The 18,960-nt window shown below is 38.2% G+C and overlaps 1 protein-coding gene across 2 annotated transcripts in view; it reads left to right on the top strand.

Moving 5' to 3' along the window:
• Cdh20 (cadherin 20) overlaps positions 1–18,960 on the top strand; it is a 251,995-nt gene that overhangs the window by 206,860 nt on the left and 26,175 nt on the right. For both annotated transcript variants that reach the window (XM_021654245.2, XM_060371554.1), the window contains exons 7-8: positions 1,464–1,717; positions 14,422–14,558. In XM_021654245.2, the coding sequence (XP_021509920.1) occupies positions 1,464–1,717; positions 14,422–14,558 (391 nt within the window). The remainder of the gene's footprint in view (positions 1–1,463; positions 1,718–14,421; positions 14,559–18,960) is intronic.

Here is an 18,960-nt window from a genome sequence, read left to right as displayed (position 1 = left end):
TTTACAGTCTTTTTTTTTCTGCCTTTACAATCTTTCCGAAGTAATTTTAGACAGCAGTACATTCAGTACCAACACTGCAAAACTAAACTCAAGTACAGCACTAATGCCTTTTACTAGATGCGAATTGCAGGGCACTAACTACTGGAGCTGATCACCTGCTAAGTACACAGCAATTGCAATGTAGCATAAGTTAGAAAACAATTGTGCTCCCAAAGTATAAAACACAAAAGAGCCCACTCCTTCCCCCCCCAAAAAAAAAAGCTGTTAACACCAAATTCTTTTATACCATCACATAAATGTTAACACATAGAAGCTTGTGGCACAATTAAATAAAATAATATGTTTTGGCTATTTGGCCCTGCTGCACACTAGGGAATAAAAACCCAAATGGGTCCGTGCTTTTGGCCTTGAATCTGAATAAGGAATATACAAAGAAGTGTTGTAATAAAAACTTAGCCTCGCTATGTAGGTGCTGTGAACAAAACATGGGTCCTCTGAAAAGGCAGAAATCACTCTTAACCATTGAACCATCTCTCTAGTTTCCCAATTTTATATTTCATAATATGGAAGCATAATAGAGAAAACTGGTTTCTTGTGCATGAGCCCTGGTCATTTAGGCCAGCATCTTCACTGGCAATATGCAGCCATGCCACCTCAGTCCTGTCATCTGAGGTTTCTAAATCTTTGAAGTTATGTGTTGAACAGATTTTAAAATGAATTTCACAAAGACCATCTACATAAACTACAGAAACAAAGGTTGTTGTGGCATAGTATGCCAAGAATCCTTGGGAGGCACTTAACATATATCCTTAGAATCATTGTTGCTTTGAAAGTCAAGAAGAAAATACTTTTTAGCCAAAATACAGAATGATCAGTTTCACTATGAAATGTTTGTACATTTCCATATCATTTTATCTTGCTCGTATTCACTCCTCTCTATCCTTCCCTTTTCCTCCTCAACTCTCACTAGTCCCACTCCTCCTCTAAACTGGTTCCCCCTCAAAAAAAAAAAAATTTAAGAGGAAAACAGAAAATTATAAGTCTAATCTCATGGATGTCCTAGGACAGAACACAAACTTGATCTTAATTGAGGAGGTTCCTGAACATAAGGCCAACGTCCTCTTGTCTGCCCAGGACAGAAGTGTTCTGAGGAAACAAAGCTTTCCTTCTTAAAATTAGGGTGGGACAAGGGAGGTTTCCAAACTCTCACACCAGACCATGCTGAGTAAAGTTAAACAAGTTAAAACTTACATCATCCTTCCATTTCACCTATGACTGAATTTAAGGTAATCACCAAGAATTTCAAAACAAAACAAAATGTCCCCCTGTTTTTACCTTTATATTATCTTTTCTACTCTTTAATTGAGTTTGGGGGTTCTCAACTAATCATCAGTATTGGACATCCTTTTGATTCAGGACATGAATGCCATTGGTTGACCATTTTTCTTCTCGTTGCCTTTCAGCCCCTGAGTTTTGAAAGCAAGAAAAGCTACACCCTGAAGGTGGAAGGAGCCAATCCTCACCTAGAGATGCGTTTTCTGAACCTTGGCCCATTTCAGGACACAACAACGGTGCACATCAGTGTGGAGGATGTGGATGAGCCCCCTGTGTTTGAGCCTGGATTTTATTTTGTGGAGGTGCCTGAGGATGTGACAATTGGGACAACCATCCAGATCATTTCTGCCAAGGACCCAGATGTGACCAACAACTCAATCAGGTTCTCCCATAGCTTTCACTTTTTTCTTATAACCTGGAATTTTCCTTTACCTTTTATGTAATGTTCTGGCATTTTCACCCTTGTTCCTTTCTTCTGAAATTCCATCTCTGGAAATTTTTCTCTGAGTTTTCTTGTAGTTGTTCTTGTTATTGTTAAAATAACATGACAACATCATATAACTAGAATATTAAATGTCATTGTATCTTAAATTTGCTTTCATTTAGTTCATATATGCACATATATAGATTCTTAATTCTCAGTCATGGCTGCAATGACTTTTGGGACTTTTGTTCATTTTGGGGTCTTGGGCACTGAACTCTCTAATGCCAAGATCTGTGGTCTTCACCAACAAAATGCTAATATCAATCTGCAAGCTTTAACAACCCAAAATGTGCCCAGATACTGCTAAATGTCTTAGGGATATGATGCAAACAACCGAAGAGCAGGACCACCAATACAAAACAACCACAGTCACACACAGATGTCAAAATCACTCATCTCTTCAAAGTTTGTTTTTAAGTTAGCATACAAAGTAATTGTTTTTGTTGTGGCATTTTTGTGCCTTCACACTTTATTCTTATTCAACCCCCTCCCTAATGCCCTTTACTCCATTCTTTACGTTCCCCTTCTTCCTGCACAAGTAGTCATCCTTCCTGCTTTCATATCACAGGGATTCCACTCTCCATTCTCTCTTCCTTAAGATGTCTTTTTTTACATGTGGTTCCCTTTCTATTTTCATGTCATACACATACACATGTGCATGAGCAAGCATGCATAAACACACACACACATTTAAATCTAGATCCCACATATCCAAGAAAACATGATGAGTTTGGCTTTTCTGATTTGTTTTGCATAGTATGAACTGCCCCTCCTTCTACTTTTCTGGAAATGCTATGGTCTCGTTTTTCTTTCTTCATGGATGAATAAAAACCCACTGTGCATATTAGCCACACCTTCTTCGTCTACTCATATGTAAATAGATGTCTCGGCTGGTCCCACAGCTTAGCTATATAAACATGGCTGTATAAGTATCTCTGTTGCGTGTTGACTTGGAATCCTTTTGGTGAATACCCAGAAGAGGTAGAGCTAGGTCACATGGAAGTTCTCTTTTTGGTTTTGGAAGGATCTCCACACTGACTTCCACAGTAGATGCAGCAGTTTACATTTCCACCATCAATGTCTAAGGGATCTCTTTTCCCTGCATCCTCACCTGCATTTTTTTTTTTTTGTTCGTTTGTTTTGTAGAAATGAAATGCATTCTCAGAGTAGCTATAATTTGTTTTCCCTGATGGCTAAGAGTATTGAACACATTTTCAAATAGTTATTGCCCACTTTTATTTCTTCTTTCGCGAACTGTCAGTTCAGTTTATTAGCCCATTTCTCAACTTGGATGATTTGTAAGGAGCACTGATGTTTAATTTTCATAGTTCTCTATGCATTCTAGACATTGATCTGCTAGTTGACGAATGGTTGTAACAGACATCTTTCCTTCCATAGGATGATGACTGTTTCTTTTGCTTTGCAGAAGGTGCTTGACTTTGTGTAATTATATTTGTCAGTTCTCAGAATTATGTCGTGTGTTGTTGGATTCCTTCCTATATCTGTATCTTGAAATACACTGCCTGTATTTTCCACTGGCAGTTTCAAGATTTCAGGCCTGCTATTAAGGCATTTATTTGGTCCAATTGGAGCTGATTTTTGTAAAGTGTGAGAGACATGGCTCTAGTTTCATCCTTCACTGTGTGGCTAGTCAGTTTTCTCAGCATCATTTATTGAAAAGTTTATTTCTTTTCCAATATATGATTTTTGACAACTTTGTAAAAAAAAAATTAGGTGATTACAGCTGTTTAGGCTTATTTCTGGGTCCTATTTTCTACTGTGTTGGTCTACATGTCTTTTTTTTTGTACCAGGACCTTGAGTATTTTGTTATGATGGCTCTTTAGTATAATTTGACATCAAGAGTTGTGACACTGCCAACACTGTACTTCAGTATTGCTTTGGCTATTTAGTAGTCTTCTTTGTTTATATTACCAAATAGTATATATAATTAGATAAAGTAGGCTTCATTGTGACATTTTCATAGATGGATACAATGTATTTTTATCAAACTCACTTCCTATTACCCTCTTATGTTCCCCTTCCACTCTCACTGATCCTCTTTCTCTTCCCAATTAGTCCCCCTTCTACTTCCATATCTTTGGAGATTTTGTTTGTTTACCATGGTAGTTAGATGGTGTTAGAAGTTATCCAATGACTTTTTTGAGGGTTGCCTACAAGAACATGAGTGTAGGATTATTTATAGTGTCCTGGGCATCTTTCTAGTGGCTACAACTCTGAAGAAACTGTTTCTCCCTCCCCCTGCAATCATTAACTGCTTATAGATTTGTAGAGAAAGGTGTGAGCTCTGGAGCCCCCCCACATCCATGGCAACATATAGGTAGATCCAATCTTCTGCAGGTAATCACAGCTGCTGTGACTCAAGTATGCAGTGGCCATGTTATGCTTAGAGGACCTCATTCCCCAACACTCCATCACTTCTTCCAGCTCTTAAAGTATTCATGTCCCCCTCCTCCACAGTGTTCCCTGTGCATTGGAGGGTACATGCAGGTGCTTTCTTGCATCTGAATAGTCAACAATCACTTAATCTCATCTCTGGGACCTGTTATAAGCCTCTACATTGGCCACAGAAGCTGACAGCAGCACCAACCTATGGACGTAAACATTTGTTTCCACATGCATTTGAATATTGACTTTTCTAGCTCTGTGAAGAATGTAATGGCAGTTTTGACGCGGATAACAGTGAATTTTAGATCTCTGCAATGTGCCCATTTTACAATATTAATTCTACCAAACCAAGTATGGAATGTGTTTTCATCTCCTAGTGTCTCCTTCAATTCCCTTCCTCACTATTTCAAAGTTTTCATTGTAAAGATCATTCACTTCTCCTGGGTTACTTTTAGGTGGTGGTGAATGGAACTTTCCTCTGCTTTCTTCATCAGAAAGTTTGTTATTACTTGTATATAAAAATACTACTGATTTTTGTAATTTGAAAATCATTCTTAGTGGTAAATATATTTATTCCTTCAAGTTTTATTAGCCTTTACCAGTTTCATGTTTAAAACAAATGGGAAAGACCAAGTTGTGATGATATACACAGCACTTGGGGTGGGGGTGGGGGAGAAAGAAAGAAAGGTAACCTCAAGTGTGAAGCCAGCCTGATCTACATAGCGAGTCCCAGGCCAGCCAGAGCTATACCAATATAGAGTGGCAGGTACCTTGTGCAGTTACAAACAGTCTCTGATCTCAAAACTAAATAAAACAATCAAAGTAGGAAAATACCGTACATCATATTTATCATACAATATACTTCTGTATATTATAGAACAAAAAAACAGACACAGGTCAGTGGCTTTGAGAACAGACAGATTGGCCAGAGAGTCCTCTAAACTGCACACAGAACTACATCTCTGTCTCTCCAATGTGTGTTTTGCTGTTGAAGATTCCTCCCAAGATGCTATTTCCTCAAGACTGGAGAATTACTCTACAACCTTGGCTATTTCCAGTCAACTTTGGAAGCAAACTGGAAACAGCTGGTAGACAGGTTGACACCTCAACCTTCCACAGCCACTGCCAAGCCTCCACAGCCAGAGTCACAGCCGATTAGAATTCCAAGGCTGTCTGAGGCCATCTGTCACATTAATTGCTGAAAGCCACACAGTAAAACGAATCTGGGGCCTTAGTACAGATAAAACATTTTAAGCGTACCCCCATTTATCAAATGCCTTTTTGTCACCTGGCTGCTTCCCTCGGCTGGTGCCGTTTGTATTTAATGAAAATGTGCTTTTAGAGTTTCACAGGAATAGTTTTCTCCAGGGGATAAATACACCAGAGGGAAATCTGCTCCCTCTGACTAACTAGTAAACATATTACATGTTCAAACATCAAAATGGCTAAAAGTAAGTTTGGTTCTTTAATTTTTAAAAAAACAACAAATCTTTCTGAAATGCAGAAACTTTATAACCTTAAGCTTTTTGTTGTAAGACAACATAAGTGAAATCATAATGTCCTCATAACAAAACAAAAATGAAACAGATGTATCATAAATTTATTTTCAGAAAAACATGACTATGTACTTTGTGATCATGACTTGATGATTATATATCTATTATTTTATGACAGAGTACTTAGTTTGCATGTCAAAGAAGGTATACGGGACTACTGTAGAAGATAAAGCCTCATGGCAGAAATGAATAGAACAAGCACAAATGTAAATAAAAGAAGATCTAAGTTCTAAAATAGAATGTATACTAGACAGCATAGTCCATATCATCTTCCAGATTTTGACTGGTTACCTCTATATCATAATCACTGGAAATAAGATTTAATCAGGAGCCACACTGATGAGTAACAAATAAGTCAAAGAGAGTGAATGCAATCTCACACACACACAATCTCACAAGGTATGTCTGGGTTTCAGTACTGCAGCTATAATCTCAAGACTTCTTAGTGGTGGCAGAGGGTTTAAGGAGCACTCATAGTTCAAGAGTCACTCACGGAACAAAAATGAGATGGAAAAGATTAAGAACTCTGGCTAACAGATAATGTCACTTCATATGGGCAGTTTGAAGACATCCGTCAGCATGAGCAGTGTTCTAAGGAAGCCCTTGGCTGTTCCAATGACCTAGACAAGATGAATACAAGAACACATAGACTGAGGCTAGAAAAGTTCTGCTGTTCTGGGCAGAAACTCTGCATTTATTGGAGAGAAAACTGTCAAGAACAAGGTTCTAGACTTAGAAGTATGAAAAAAAAATGACGTACACAATTTACCCTCTGAATTGTTGTAACAAATAATAGAGTTCACATTGGCAGATATAAGACTCTTAACTCTGTGCCATCCCAAAGCAACACAGAATGCTTCGAGGCTTACAAAGAACATCAAGGATCCTAGATTCTCAAAAATCTCAAAAGGAAAAGTACTGAAAAGTCAACTGTGTGGCTTTTCTTTACTAAGCTATTTGGACTTAGCTTTCCTTTGTTATAGTTCTCAAAATTACCATGGTATCCTCATTTTTATATAAAGGTTAATTTGAGGAGCTAGAGATGGTTCGGCAGTTAAGAGCCCTTGCTGATCAATCAATCATGAGCACCAGAGTTCAGGCCTCATCATACACAGAACAATCTATGAGCAGTATGCAAATGCCTGTTAACTGCAGAGCCCAGAGGATCTGAAACCCTGCTGGGGGCTCTTTATGAGCACAATTGTGCACACATGCACAGAAATGTGACCACACAGTCACATAGACCAACAGACACAAAATGTTATAAACAAATTTTTAAAATAAAACTTTGTTTTAAAATAATTTGTATATTATGTTACATAGCTAACTCGTGTACATTTTTATAAATAATGATATGGGCTATTAAAAGCAAAATGTGTACTAATTATCTACTCAAATCAACATATCACCTAAAGTTGTTAAAAAATACTATAGATTAAAGGCCATTTGGCATTTTAAAAAGATTATTAGGACTTTTATAATTTCCTTTCTAATTCTAAAAAGCTGATGATGTGCTCAAATATAAGTGCTAGTCGTTATTCACTGGTAAGGTCCCAAACACTGTAGATTTGGTTATTTGCATATGAAAACTACAATACTTAGATCCCCTCTATCACTTTGAGTATAAATACTCAAAGAATAAGCAAATAATTTCAGTTAGAAGGATCCTTAGCCACTTAACAACTAAAAGTGGTGTCTACTCTTATGGAAACAACTTGCCTTTCTATGCCAACCGAAGTGTATGAAAAAAAACAGCAAGCATACACATGACAGGGAATGTCCTCACCCAAGCAAATGCTGGTACTGTCTGCCCAAAGCAGCTTTGCTCGTGTGTGCTAAGCATATTCTGCTCATGACAGGGAAGAACATTGAAGACAGGAAAACCACCTATAGGATTCACTACTAGGTCCCAGTTTCCTCGTTTTCCATCTGTATCTGTACTTTCATTTTGTTCTTCTGTGCCCAGAAAATTGGACCAGTGCCCCATTCAGAGAAATGAAGGCCATTATTCCCTCACTGCCGCCTAGCTTGCAAAACTGAAGAGGGGATTCTACTTGATGAGCGAAGCTCCCTAAGGCAGTCTCCCGCTGTGTCGACCAGGCAGTGCTGTCAGAGGTTCTGTGACTTAGTTATTTCTATCACTCCATCTCCCATACCATCTGTGACATTTGCCATGGTGAGGGTATGTTTCTGGTTCCTAATGGGCTGTTACTCCCATCCAGAAATGAACCTACAGCCTGGAGAGCTTCCATCCAGTTTATGCTCTGTGGACCAAATGTGAGGCTTTTCTTGTGTCTGAAAGCTAAATTATACTGTCATTAGCCAACCAGTACTTCTGTTTCCTAACTTAGAATTCAACTCTTAAAGGAGCTTATAAACTTTCAGGCTAAACCACATGTATACCCAGAAAAAAAAAAAAATACCACACTTCAGCTTGTTTTAAATTAAGCCTGTAAGTAATCAGAGGACTTGGAAAGGGGCAAGGAGGAGATGAGGGAGAGAGGATGAGATTGGGAGGAAATGAGGGAGCGGGATACAGCTGGGATACAGAGTTAATAAAATGTAACTAATAATAAAAATAATAAAATTTAAAAAATTATTATGTCTCATCTTGAAGAGGTAAAGCTGTGTTCTTGGACAGTCTTCTATAATCTATATGTCAATAAGACACTGGTAGGTGTGGCTAAGGTGCCAGAAACTGAAGCTGAACAGCCTAGCTTTGATTCCTTGTAGTGTGACCTGGGATTATGTGACTTTAACCTCTTAAACCTAGAGATTTTCTTATCTGTTAAACAGAAATGATAATAATGCAGACCAGTGGTGTTGTTAAATGCGTATAGGTGACTCACTACCTTTGATGGAGTAAGCCAAGTCTGGCAAATAATGTTTGTTAAATATGATCTCAGGTGGAGAGGTTAATTGGCTTTGTTAAATTCCCTAAGATTTACACAGTCATTATAGAAGTTATTTCATCTTAATTCATACCTGAAATTCATCTGCTTCCTCTTTAAATCCTAACTCTCTGAGTGGCTATCTTGAATCTCTAAAGAAATTTAAACATTTGAAGAAAAACATTTCATATACATGTATATCCATAGATAGATAGATAGATGGATAGATAGATAGATAGATAGATAGATAGATAGATAAAAAGCTTTACATCAATATTTACCCTCACTACATGAAATAATTTAGCATGCATATACCCCATTCTATTTCATTTTCTTTCAGTGGTAATCACAATCAACCATCTCACTGCTCACCAAGAGGCAGTATGCAAATCACTGCACTTACAGAAGATATTATTACCAAAATTACAGTTTCAGGAAAAAGACACTTCAGTGGCTAAGAATGCATACTCCTCTTGAAGAGGAAGCAAGTTTGACTCCCAACACTCACATCATGTGGCTCACAACTGCCTGTTACTCCTAGCTTCAGAAGATCCACTCTTTTCTCTTAGCCTTGGCAGGAACCTATTCACAAACCCACAGAGATACACAATTATATGTGTATAATTCAAATTAAGTTCTTAAGATAATCAGTTTATTCATCCCAACAACTTTAAGATAAAAACTGCAAGTTTGGGTGCTGGAGAAATGGCTCAGAGGATAAGAGCACTGATTGCTCTTCCCAAAGGTCCTGAGTTCAATTCCCAGCAACCACATGGTGGCTCACAACCATCTAAACATGAAATCTGGTTCCCTCTTCTGGCGTGCAGGTGTACATGCTAACACACATTGCATAAGTAATAAATAAATCTTTAAAAAAAACTGCAAGTTTTGTCAACTCTGAAGGGAATTTTATGTAAGAACTGGGAAATAATAAGAGCTGGAGAGGACAGGGTCTCCACAAGGAGAGCAACAGAACCAGAAAATTTGAACGCAGGGAACTTCCCAGAGACTCATACTCCAACCAAGGACTATTCATAGAGATAACCCAGAACCCCTGCACAGATGTAGCCCAGGGCAGTTCAGAGTCCAATTGGATTACATAGTAATGTGAAGAGGGACTGCCTCTGACATAATCTGATTGGCCTGCTCTTTGATCACCTTCCCCTGGGGGGGAGCAGCCTTACCAGGCCATAGTAGAGGACAATGCAGCCACTTTTGATGTAAACTGATAGACTAAGATCAGAAAGGAGAGGAGAACCTCCCCTATTAGTGGACTTGGGGAATGGCATGCAAGCAGAGGGAGGAGGGAGGGTGGGACTGGGAGGGGAGGAGAGAGGAACTTATGGGGGGATGCAGAATGAATAAAGTATAATTGATGAAAAATTTAAAAAAAAATAATATGACCAAAAAATATATATAAAAAATTGAATTCAATATTTCTCTGGCTTCTATTTAAGAACAATCAGTAAGAACAGTAAGAACACTTGTGACTCTACATAGATTATTTTAAATTTTAGTTGAAAGTGACTCAATTTTTCCTAAGTTTCCGTTTGCCTATCTGATGGTTAGGGTAACTTTCCAAAGAAACGAGAATATTAAAAGAAGCTGTATGTTAAATGCACTGCAAGGTGATTACTGTTCAGACACACACCTGCTGTTACAATCATTGGCCTTTGAAGAACAGGGTACTTCTGTATTTTGTACACTAGATCAGTGTTCTTTCCCCCCAGTCTTTGTACTTTCTTTCATCTTCTGATTGTTTCCTTTGCTGTGCAGAATATTTAGTTTGATTCAATTTCATTGGTTTATTTTTTTTCTCCTTCTGCCTCTGTGCCTTTAGGGTTATATCCAAGACATCATACCTCAGATGAACGTTATATAATATTCTATGTAACATTACATAATTTAGTTTCAGATCTTAACTTCTCTACTTCACTTGATTACTGTGAAAGAGGACCAGGTAGGCATCGTTTTGTATGTGGACTGCCAATTTTTCAAATACAAGTCATCAAGGACTGTTCTTTCACCCCAATATGCATTCTTTTAATCTTTAACAAAAATCCAATGAATTGTAATCATAAATATATGTGAGGGGGACCCTGCAGGTGTCCAAGCAGTGAAAAGATGAGAATGAAAACTCAGTTCAAACTGACTTGGTCAACGTGGATCAAGACTTCACGGAGTCTGGTGCCAAGCAGTTCACTGACAGTATATTTAAAACAGTACAATTTGGGGGAAAGTTTCCTGTTGTGATACAATCCACAGTGCACAAGGAAGTGTGATTATATTGAAACTCAACTCAGTGTACACGTAATTTCTTCCAAGAAGATGGGCTCCAGAGATAGGCTGCCTGTGCTAACTTCAGGGCCCAAGGAAGACTATGGCTTGGGTTCCATCATACAGACAGTGTAGAGGTCGTTCGGACTACTACCCACCTCTGGTCTTGTTTGTAGGGGCTTGATATGGTCTGGATCACCAGGCTACTAATCACTTACCTCTAATTCTCAGCTTTCTGGAAAAACAGGTTATATATATATATATATATATATATATATATATATATATATATATGTCCCTCCCTTTGAAGGAACAATCCTGGGTACTTAATATTGCTGGGTTCCCTGGAGATGTGTGGGTACAAGGACCTTTGTGCTCCCAACACATATGCACTAGTTGCTAGGCTTTCACCCATATTCCATTGATCACCGTCTCTATTTTACACCCATACTACACTGTTTTGATTACTTTTGCTTTGTATTGTATTCTGATGCCAGGACAAGTAATCTTATTTTCAGAAATGTCATAGTACCTGAACAGACAATTTTTCAAAGGAATATATGCAAGAGCCTTGCAAATATATGGGAGGGGGCATTCAATATCACTAACCTTCAGGGAACTACAGCTTAAAGCCACAATGAATCAGAATGAGATGTTGTCTCACCAATTAAAATGGCCATTCCCCAAAGGATGAAAATTAAGAAAAGGTATTCAGAAAAGGGAAGCTCTGTACCTTGTGGGTGGGGATATGTTAGCACAACCACTTAAAAAAAAGAGCGTAGGGAGGAGCAGTCCTGTTAGGCCACAGAGGAGGGCTTTGCAGCCAGTCCTGAAGATACCTGATAAAACAGGATCAGATGAATGGGGAGGAGGTCCCCCCTATCAGTGGACTTGGAAAGGGGCACGGTGGAGATGAGGGAGGGAGGGAGGGACTGGGAGGGAATGAGGGAGCGGGACACGGCTGGGATACAGAGTTAATAAAATGTAACTGATAAAAAAAATAATAAAAAAATAAATAAAATAAAATAAAAAAAAAGAGCGTAGTGCCCAGATTTTTTGGTTCTTTTGGTCTCCTTGTGGAGCTCCAGACCCTTCCAGGTCTTTCTATCTCCCCCTTTTTTCATAAGATTCCCTACACTCTGTTCAAAGTTTGGCTACGAGTCTCAGCATCCACTTTAATACCCTGCTGGGTAGAGTCCTTCAGAGGCCCCCTGTGGTAGGCTCCTGTCTTGTTCCTTATTTTCACCTTCTTTCAATGTCTATCCCATTTGCCTTTCCGAATGAAGATTGAGCATCTTACCCAGGGTCCTTCTTCTTGCTTAGCTTCTTTTCTGAGACTGATACTCCAACCAAGGACCATTCATGGAGATAACATGGACCCCCCTGCACAGCGGTAGGTAGCCCATGGCAGCTCGGTCTCCAAATGAGCTCCCTAATAAGGGGAGCAGGGGCTGTCTCTGACATGAACTCAGTGGCTGGCTCTTTGATCACCTCTCCCTGAGGGGGGAGCAGCCTGACCAGGCCACAGAGGAAGACTATGAAAGACAGTTCTGATGAGACCTGATAGGCTAGCATCAGATGGAAGAGGAGGAGGTCCTACTATCAGTGGACTGGGGAAGGGGCATGAGAGGAGATGAGAGAGGGAGTGTGAGATTGGGAAGGAAAGAGGGTGGGGCTACAGCTGGGATACAAAGTGAATAAATTGTAATAAATAAAAAATTATATTAAAAATTTTTAAAAAATCATTGTAGTGATTACTCAAAATACTAGAACTATCATATGATCCAGCCATCCTATTTCTGGGTATCTATCCAAAGGAATTACAATCAGTATGTAAAGAAGCATCTTCATTTCCATGTTAACTGTCGCATTATTCACAAAGTCAAGATATGGAAACAACCTAAGTGCTCATCAACAGATGAATGGATTTTTTAATGTGGTATTTTATGCATACACAAGAGAATGCAACTCAGCCTTTAGGAAGAAGGAAATTCTGTCATTTGCAATAACACAAATGAATCTTGAGAGCATTATACTGTATGAAATAAGCCAGGCACAGAAAAGCAAATGCCTCATGATCTTACTCAAATGTCGAATCTAAAAGGTTGAACAGATAAAAGAGAGAATGTGATGGTTATCATAGGTTAGGGCCAGTATGGCTGATAGAGTGAGAGAGGAAATTTTTGCCAGGGAAACAAAGTTCCAGTTAGACGGGAGGATCTAGAGATCTACTGTACAGATGGTAACTAGATGATTATATACTGTGTATTTCAAAGCTTCCAGGAAATGGATTGTACATGCTTTTGCCACGATGACATGTATGTTAATTAGACAGGTTTTTAAATTCTACAAGAGTATATATAGAGAGAGAAAGAACATTATATCCTTAAATACATATTCTCTCAATAAAAATAACAAATTGATAAACTTAACCAAGGCATACATAAGATTCTCAATGATGATCCTCAATCATAGTTAATTATCAAAATCCCTTATTTTTAAAAATCCTGATGCATGAGCTTTCCTACATCTCCCATGCTGGAGAGCAGATGAGATAATACAGGTAAACACAGGAAACCAGGTTGCCAAATCAGACTGAACAAGAATTACAGATCTTACTTACTCTTACCCAAGTTCACTAAAGAGTCAGAAGACAGAGGAACAGCAAAATGAGTCAAGTAATCCTTCTGCAGAGGTTTAAAGCTGTCTAGCACAAGTACCTTTAAGTGCCCTTCTTTTCCTACATAAACACACATTGGGCCTGACTGACACACACGATGGAAACAACAAATAAGGTTGGTGGCCTGAGCAAAATTGGCCTTTGTTTTACAGAACATCTGCTTATAATGCTGTACAAATTTTGAATGTCATGTGATGGTCTTCAGCAGGTTATCCCCCACAAACACACAAAACTGTTTTATTTACAACCTGCAACCTAAATAGACCTGTTATCCTGCTAACTGCATCCTGTATAAGAAACCTCAGCTAGTAGATTCTGTGTCAGTCAGGAGTTGAATCATTACAGGTGTATATTAGGGAAGGCCTGGAACAAAGCTTTCCTGCTCGACTGTGACACCAATTCTAAGACGCAAAACCACAAGACTGAGTTTGCTCTTTTTTCAAGTTTCAGATTAGCATTTGAATTTCAACACATTTATAAATAAAGGCTGATTTGACGGTGCTCCCAAATTCTTGGAGCAATTTTAAGCTCTAAATAGCATAAATTGATTTTTATACAAATGAAAACCACCATAAGATTTTCAGGACTCGGTTTATTTCATTTCTAAGATACTTGAAGTAGTAAAAAAGTTCTTTTGTTTCTCTTAAGCATGACAAATGCACAGTGTCCCACATATTCGCAACTCAAAGGTTGCTGAGCTGTTTTAACATCATGTATATACTCACATCTCTCATGCACTGTACTCTCTTTTGTCCAAATGAAAATAAGGTTCATAATCCATATCTTTGCAGATACTCCATTGACAGAAGCAGTGACCCTGGGAGATTTTTCTACGTTGACATTACAACAGGTGCTCTAATGACTGCAAGACCACTGGACAGAGAAGAGTACTCTTGGCATAACATAACTGTCCTTGCTATGGAAATGAGTAAGTAATATAATTTATTGGTCTCCACAAAGGTACAAAATATAAAGTTATAGAAAGTTTCTAAACCTTGTAACAAACAATATTATTCAGAGGAGAAAGTGAAATCATATGTTCTATAAATAAATGATCATGAGATTTAGTCTAAAGTTAACTTTTTGGTTGAGGTACATCATTAATTGAATTCAAATTTACTACTTAAATAAATTATGTATCAGTCAGGAGTTGAATCATTACATGTTTATGACTGGAAAGGCAAAGAATTCCTTTCTAACAGTGATACCAATTCTAAGAAGCAGAACCATAAAACTATAACTTTGCTGTTTCTGGAGTTTCCGATTAGCTAGAAAACTATATTAGAACTAGCTTTGCTGTTTTCCTAAAGTTCTAATACATTTTATTTTCATTCTGCTTTGATTCTAAGGACTTTTCAATTTCCTCTATGATTGCTTCAATAACACAAATATTACTGAAAAATCTATTGCTTAATCTCATTTCTATAGGTTCTCTTGTTATTGATTTCTTGCTATTATTACATTATTAGCTGATGGCAGAAATCACTTTAGGTTTGTTTTTGTATTTGTTAAAAACTTTCTGTAACCTAACTTTATTTTAGAGAAAGTTCCATATGCTGCTAAAAGATGTATATTCTACATATACTGGGTGAAATATCATGTCAATATTTATAAATTCCACTTGAACTTAGGAAGAATTAACTTTGAAATTTTTTAATTGTTTTTTTTTAATCTAGATGATCCAAAACACCAGAGTAACGACATTACCCACTGTTATTGTATCTGTCCTTCTGTGTTCAATGTTTATTTTATGAAATTTTTCACACATATTCAAGGTATATATATTTACAACCATTTTTGAAGCAGAGTCTCACTGTGTAGCCCTGGCCTGGCTTAGACCTTGCTAAGTACAAATGATGGCCCTCAAACTAAAAGAAATCTGCTTGCCTTTGTAACCTACATGCTGGGATTAGAGGCATTTACCACCATGCCTGGCTACAAAGATTGCATCTTCTTAAGTCATTGTTCTTTTTACTAATATGTGGTTGTTGGAACACCCTGTTTGAGGTCACAATCCACCATGTCTGGACAGCTCTCCCAAGCTCAATTGCAGAACGGAGGACTCCCGTTCTCATCAGAAAACTTTCTCTCTGCCTCAATTCATCTGGAGGGTCTCTAAGTAGGACCCTCAGCCTTGAGGGAGGTCACATAGCCCATGGACAAAATGCAGGTTCAACTTCCTTTCTCCCAATAAGAACCCACCCTACAAGTATCTGGAATTAATGGTATGCAATTACGACATCCCAACACCTTAAACCCCAACCAATAGTATACACCTACCCTGGGAACGCTCCACCCTCTCCTCAAGAATTATACACCCTTTGTTCACCCCAAATAAAATTAAGCAACCTTGCTGAAGCTGGTCCTGAAATGTTATTCCTGTGTACTCACAATCCATCTGAACTTCTCATCCATTGCCTCTGCTCTCTTTGCCCTTTGTGGACCCATATTGACCAATGACCCCCAGGGAAGGGAGACCCACATCTAGTTACCCTGTTTATTTCTTCTAATTAAGCATAAAGTATACTTTACCTCTTCCTAGTTTTTCTCCAGGTTTCATCTGTTAGGTATACGTCTTTCAATCCTTTCATTTCATTCCTTTTACCATGAGCTGTGTTTCTTCCGAAGAACAAATAGTCATGTCTTCTTTTTGTTGTTGGTGGTGGTGGTGGTTTGTGTTTTTGTTTTGTTCTTTTGTTTTGTTTTTTTGCCAATCAGCTAGTCTTTATCTTTTAATAGAAAGGTTTAAATAATTTACATTTTTTAGAAACGTTTTCTGATTCCTATAAAATTTTCATTATTTTCCTTACTGCTTTTAATATTGCTTGATTTTTCTTTCTCTACTATTAATATTAGTGGTTTCCTGGTTTACTGTGTCAGGCATGACTGGTTCTTTCCCAGTTCACCTTTGTTCATTTATTTATTCATCTCAGAAAACTCATCCCTTCTTGACCTCCCATATTTACTACTATGTTTCTTTCTCCCATGTATAATATTCATTTAAGCATCTTCTGCAATACAGGTTTAGTGGTCAAGAAATGCTTTAGTTTATTCCCTTTACACTTGTTTCAATTATTTTTAAATAATAATTTTGTTGACTATGGGTAATCACAGTTGGCAGTTATTTAGTTTCAATGATTATTTGAAAAACTATTTTTCCATGCTTTCCTGGACCTTGGAGTCCCTAATGAAGATTCTAGTGTTATTCTGATGGGTTTGCTCTTTTTCAGTTAGTGTTTCCCTCTTGCAGCCTTTACTATTATTGTTGTTGTGTAATCTTAGCATTATAACTGTGATGACAGGTTCTTTTCTGGACATGGATACTCGGTGTTCTGAATGTCATTTGCACTTTGATGTTGATTTCTTGGAATGTAATCATTTTTTTTACTAGGTTTTCTGTACCTTTAGATTATATCTCAGCCCTTTCTACCCTATAAATTCCTATGGTTGCTCTCTTCTCCATGTTTCAGAGTTCTTGAAAGCTGTGGTGGTGCTAAATTATCAACATCTGACTACAATATTTCCTCAGCTTCGTTTCAGTCCTTAACCTAGTTCACTGGTGCTGCTTTTTAGTTGTTCACATATTGCTTTTCCTTTCGAAAAATTATTTAGTGGTTTGTTTTTTTTTTTTCATCAAAATTTCAATTTCCTTGATGAATTTGGTACATTCTTATTCAGGATCTGCACTGCCTTCCTTATCTCATTAGTCCGCTTGTTTGTATCCTCTTGCAAATCACCAGTCAAATGTATTCTTTGTTTGGCATTTTAACTATTTCATATTGCTGAATGTAGATGATCTTTGGCAGAGACATGTTACTTTTTCATATTTGTGTTTCTACTTTGTGATTTGCACAGCTGTTAGTACAGTTATCTTTTCCAGTTTATTATTGGGTTTGCAAAGCAGTCTTTTCTTGGGGGCTCAATTCTAATACCACTCAAGAAAGAAAAACGCAGGCCACTTTAACAGTGCTGAGACTAAATCAAATCAGATACGAAACACTTTTAAAAAGGATTATAGCCCCCAATGCTATCAATGATGACATAGATGAACAAGTGAAAAAATAACGTAATCTATAAGTTCAGAAAATCATTTAGTTAAGGCTAGCAAGATGGTTTAGATGGAATAGACTTTTTAAAATTATTTTTTTTATTACTTGCAGTTTATTCACTTTTATCCCCCCTGTACTTCCCTCCCTCCTGCCCTCCCAATCCCACCCTCCCTCTCTCTTCTCCACTCATGTCTCTCTCCCATTCCACTGATAGTGGAGGTCCTCCTCCCCTTCCCTCTGATCCTACTCTATCTGGTCTCATCAGGAGTGGCTGCATTGTCTTCCTCTGTGGCCTGGTAAGGCTGCACCCCCCTCAAGGGAAGGTGATCAAAGAGCAGGCCGATCAGATTATGTCAGAGGCAGTCCCTGTCCCCATTACTATGGAACCCACTTGAACACTGAACTGCCATGGGCTACCTCTGTGTTCCAGGCCATCTCTATGAGTGGTCCTTGGCTGCAGTATCAGTCTCAGAAAAGACCCCTGGGCCCATACTTTTTGGATCTGTTGCTCTCCTTGTGGAGCTCCTGTCCTTTTCAGGTTTTACTATTTCTCCCTTCTTTCATTAGATTCCCTGCACTCTGCCCAAAGTTTGGCTCTGAGTCTCAGTATCTGCCTTGATACCCTGCAGGGTAGAGCTTTCAGAGGCCCTCTGCAGTAAGCTTCGGTCCTGTTCCCTGTTTTCTCACTCCTCCGATGTCCATCCTCTTTGCCTTTTTGAATGGGGATTGAGCATCTTAGCCAGAGTCCTCCTTGATTAGCTTCCATAGGTGTACAGATTTTAGTATGTTTATCCTATGTTATATGTCTAATATCCACTTATAAGTGAGTATATATCCTGTGTGTCTTTCTACTTCTAGGATACCTCACTCAGAATGATCTTTTCCAGTTTTCCCACCATTTACGTGCAAATTTCATGATTTCCTTGTTTTCTATTGCTGAGCAATACTCCATTGTGTAGCTATACCACAATTTCTGTATCCATTCCTCAACTGAGGGGCCTGGGCTGTTTCCAGTTTCTGCCTATTACAAATAAAGTTGCTACAAACATGGTTTGAGCAGATGTCCTTGTTGTATACTTGAACATCTTTTGGATATATGCCTAGGAGTAGTATAGCTGGATCTTGGGAAACACTATTTCTAATTGTCTGAGATAGTGCCAGATTGATTTCCAGAGTGGTTGGAGAAGTTTACATTCCCACAAGCAGTGGAAGAGGGTTTGCCTTTCTCCACATCCTCTCCAGCATGTGTTGTCACTTGAGTTCTTGATCTTGGCCATTCTG

Source organism: Meriones unguiculatus, chromosome 18 (genome assembly GCF_030254825.1).
Source record: "Meriones unguiculatus strain TT.TT164.6M chromosome 18, Bangor_MerUng_6.1, whole genome shotgun sequence".
Taxonomy (NCBI): Eukaryota; Metazoa; Chordata; class Mammalia; order Rodentia; family Muridae; genus Meriones; species Meriones unguiculatus.
The sequence above is the reverse complement of the archived record's forward strand: the minus strand, read 5'-3'. Positions and strand labels throughout refer to the sequence as shown.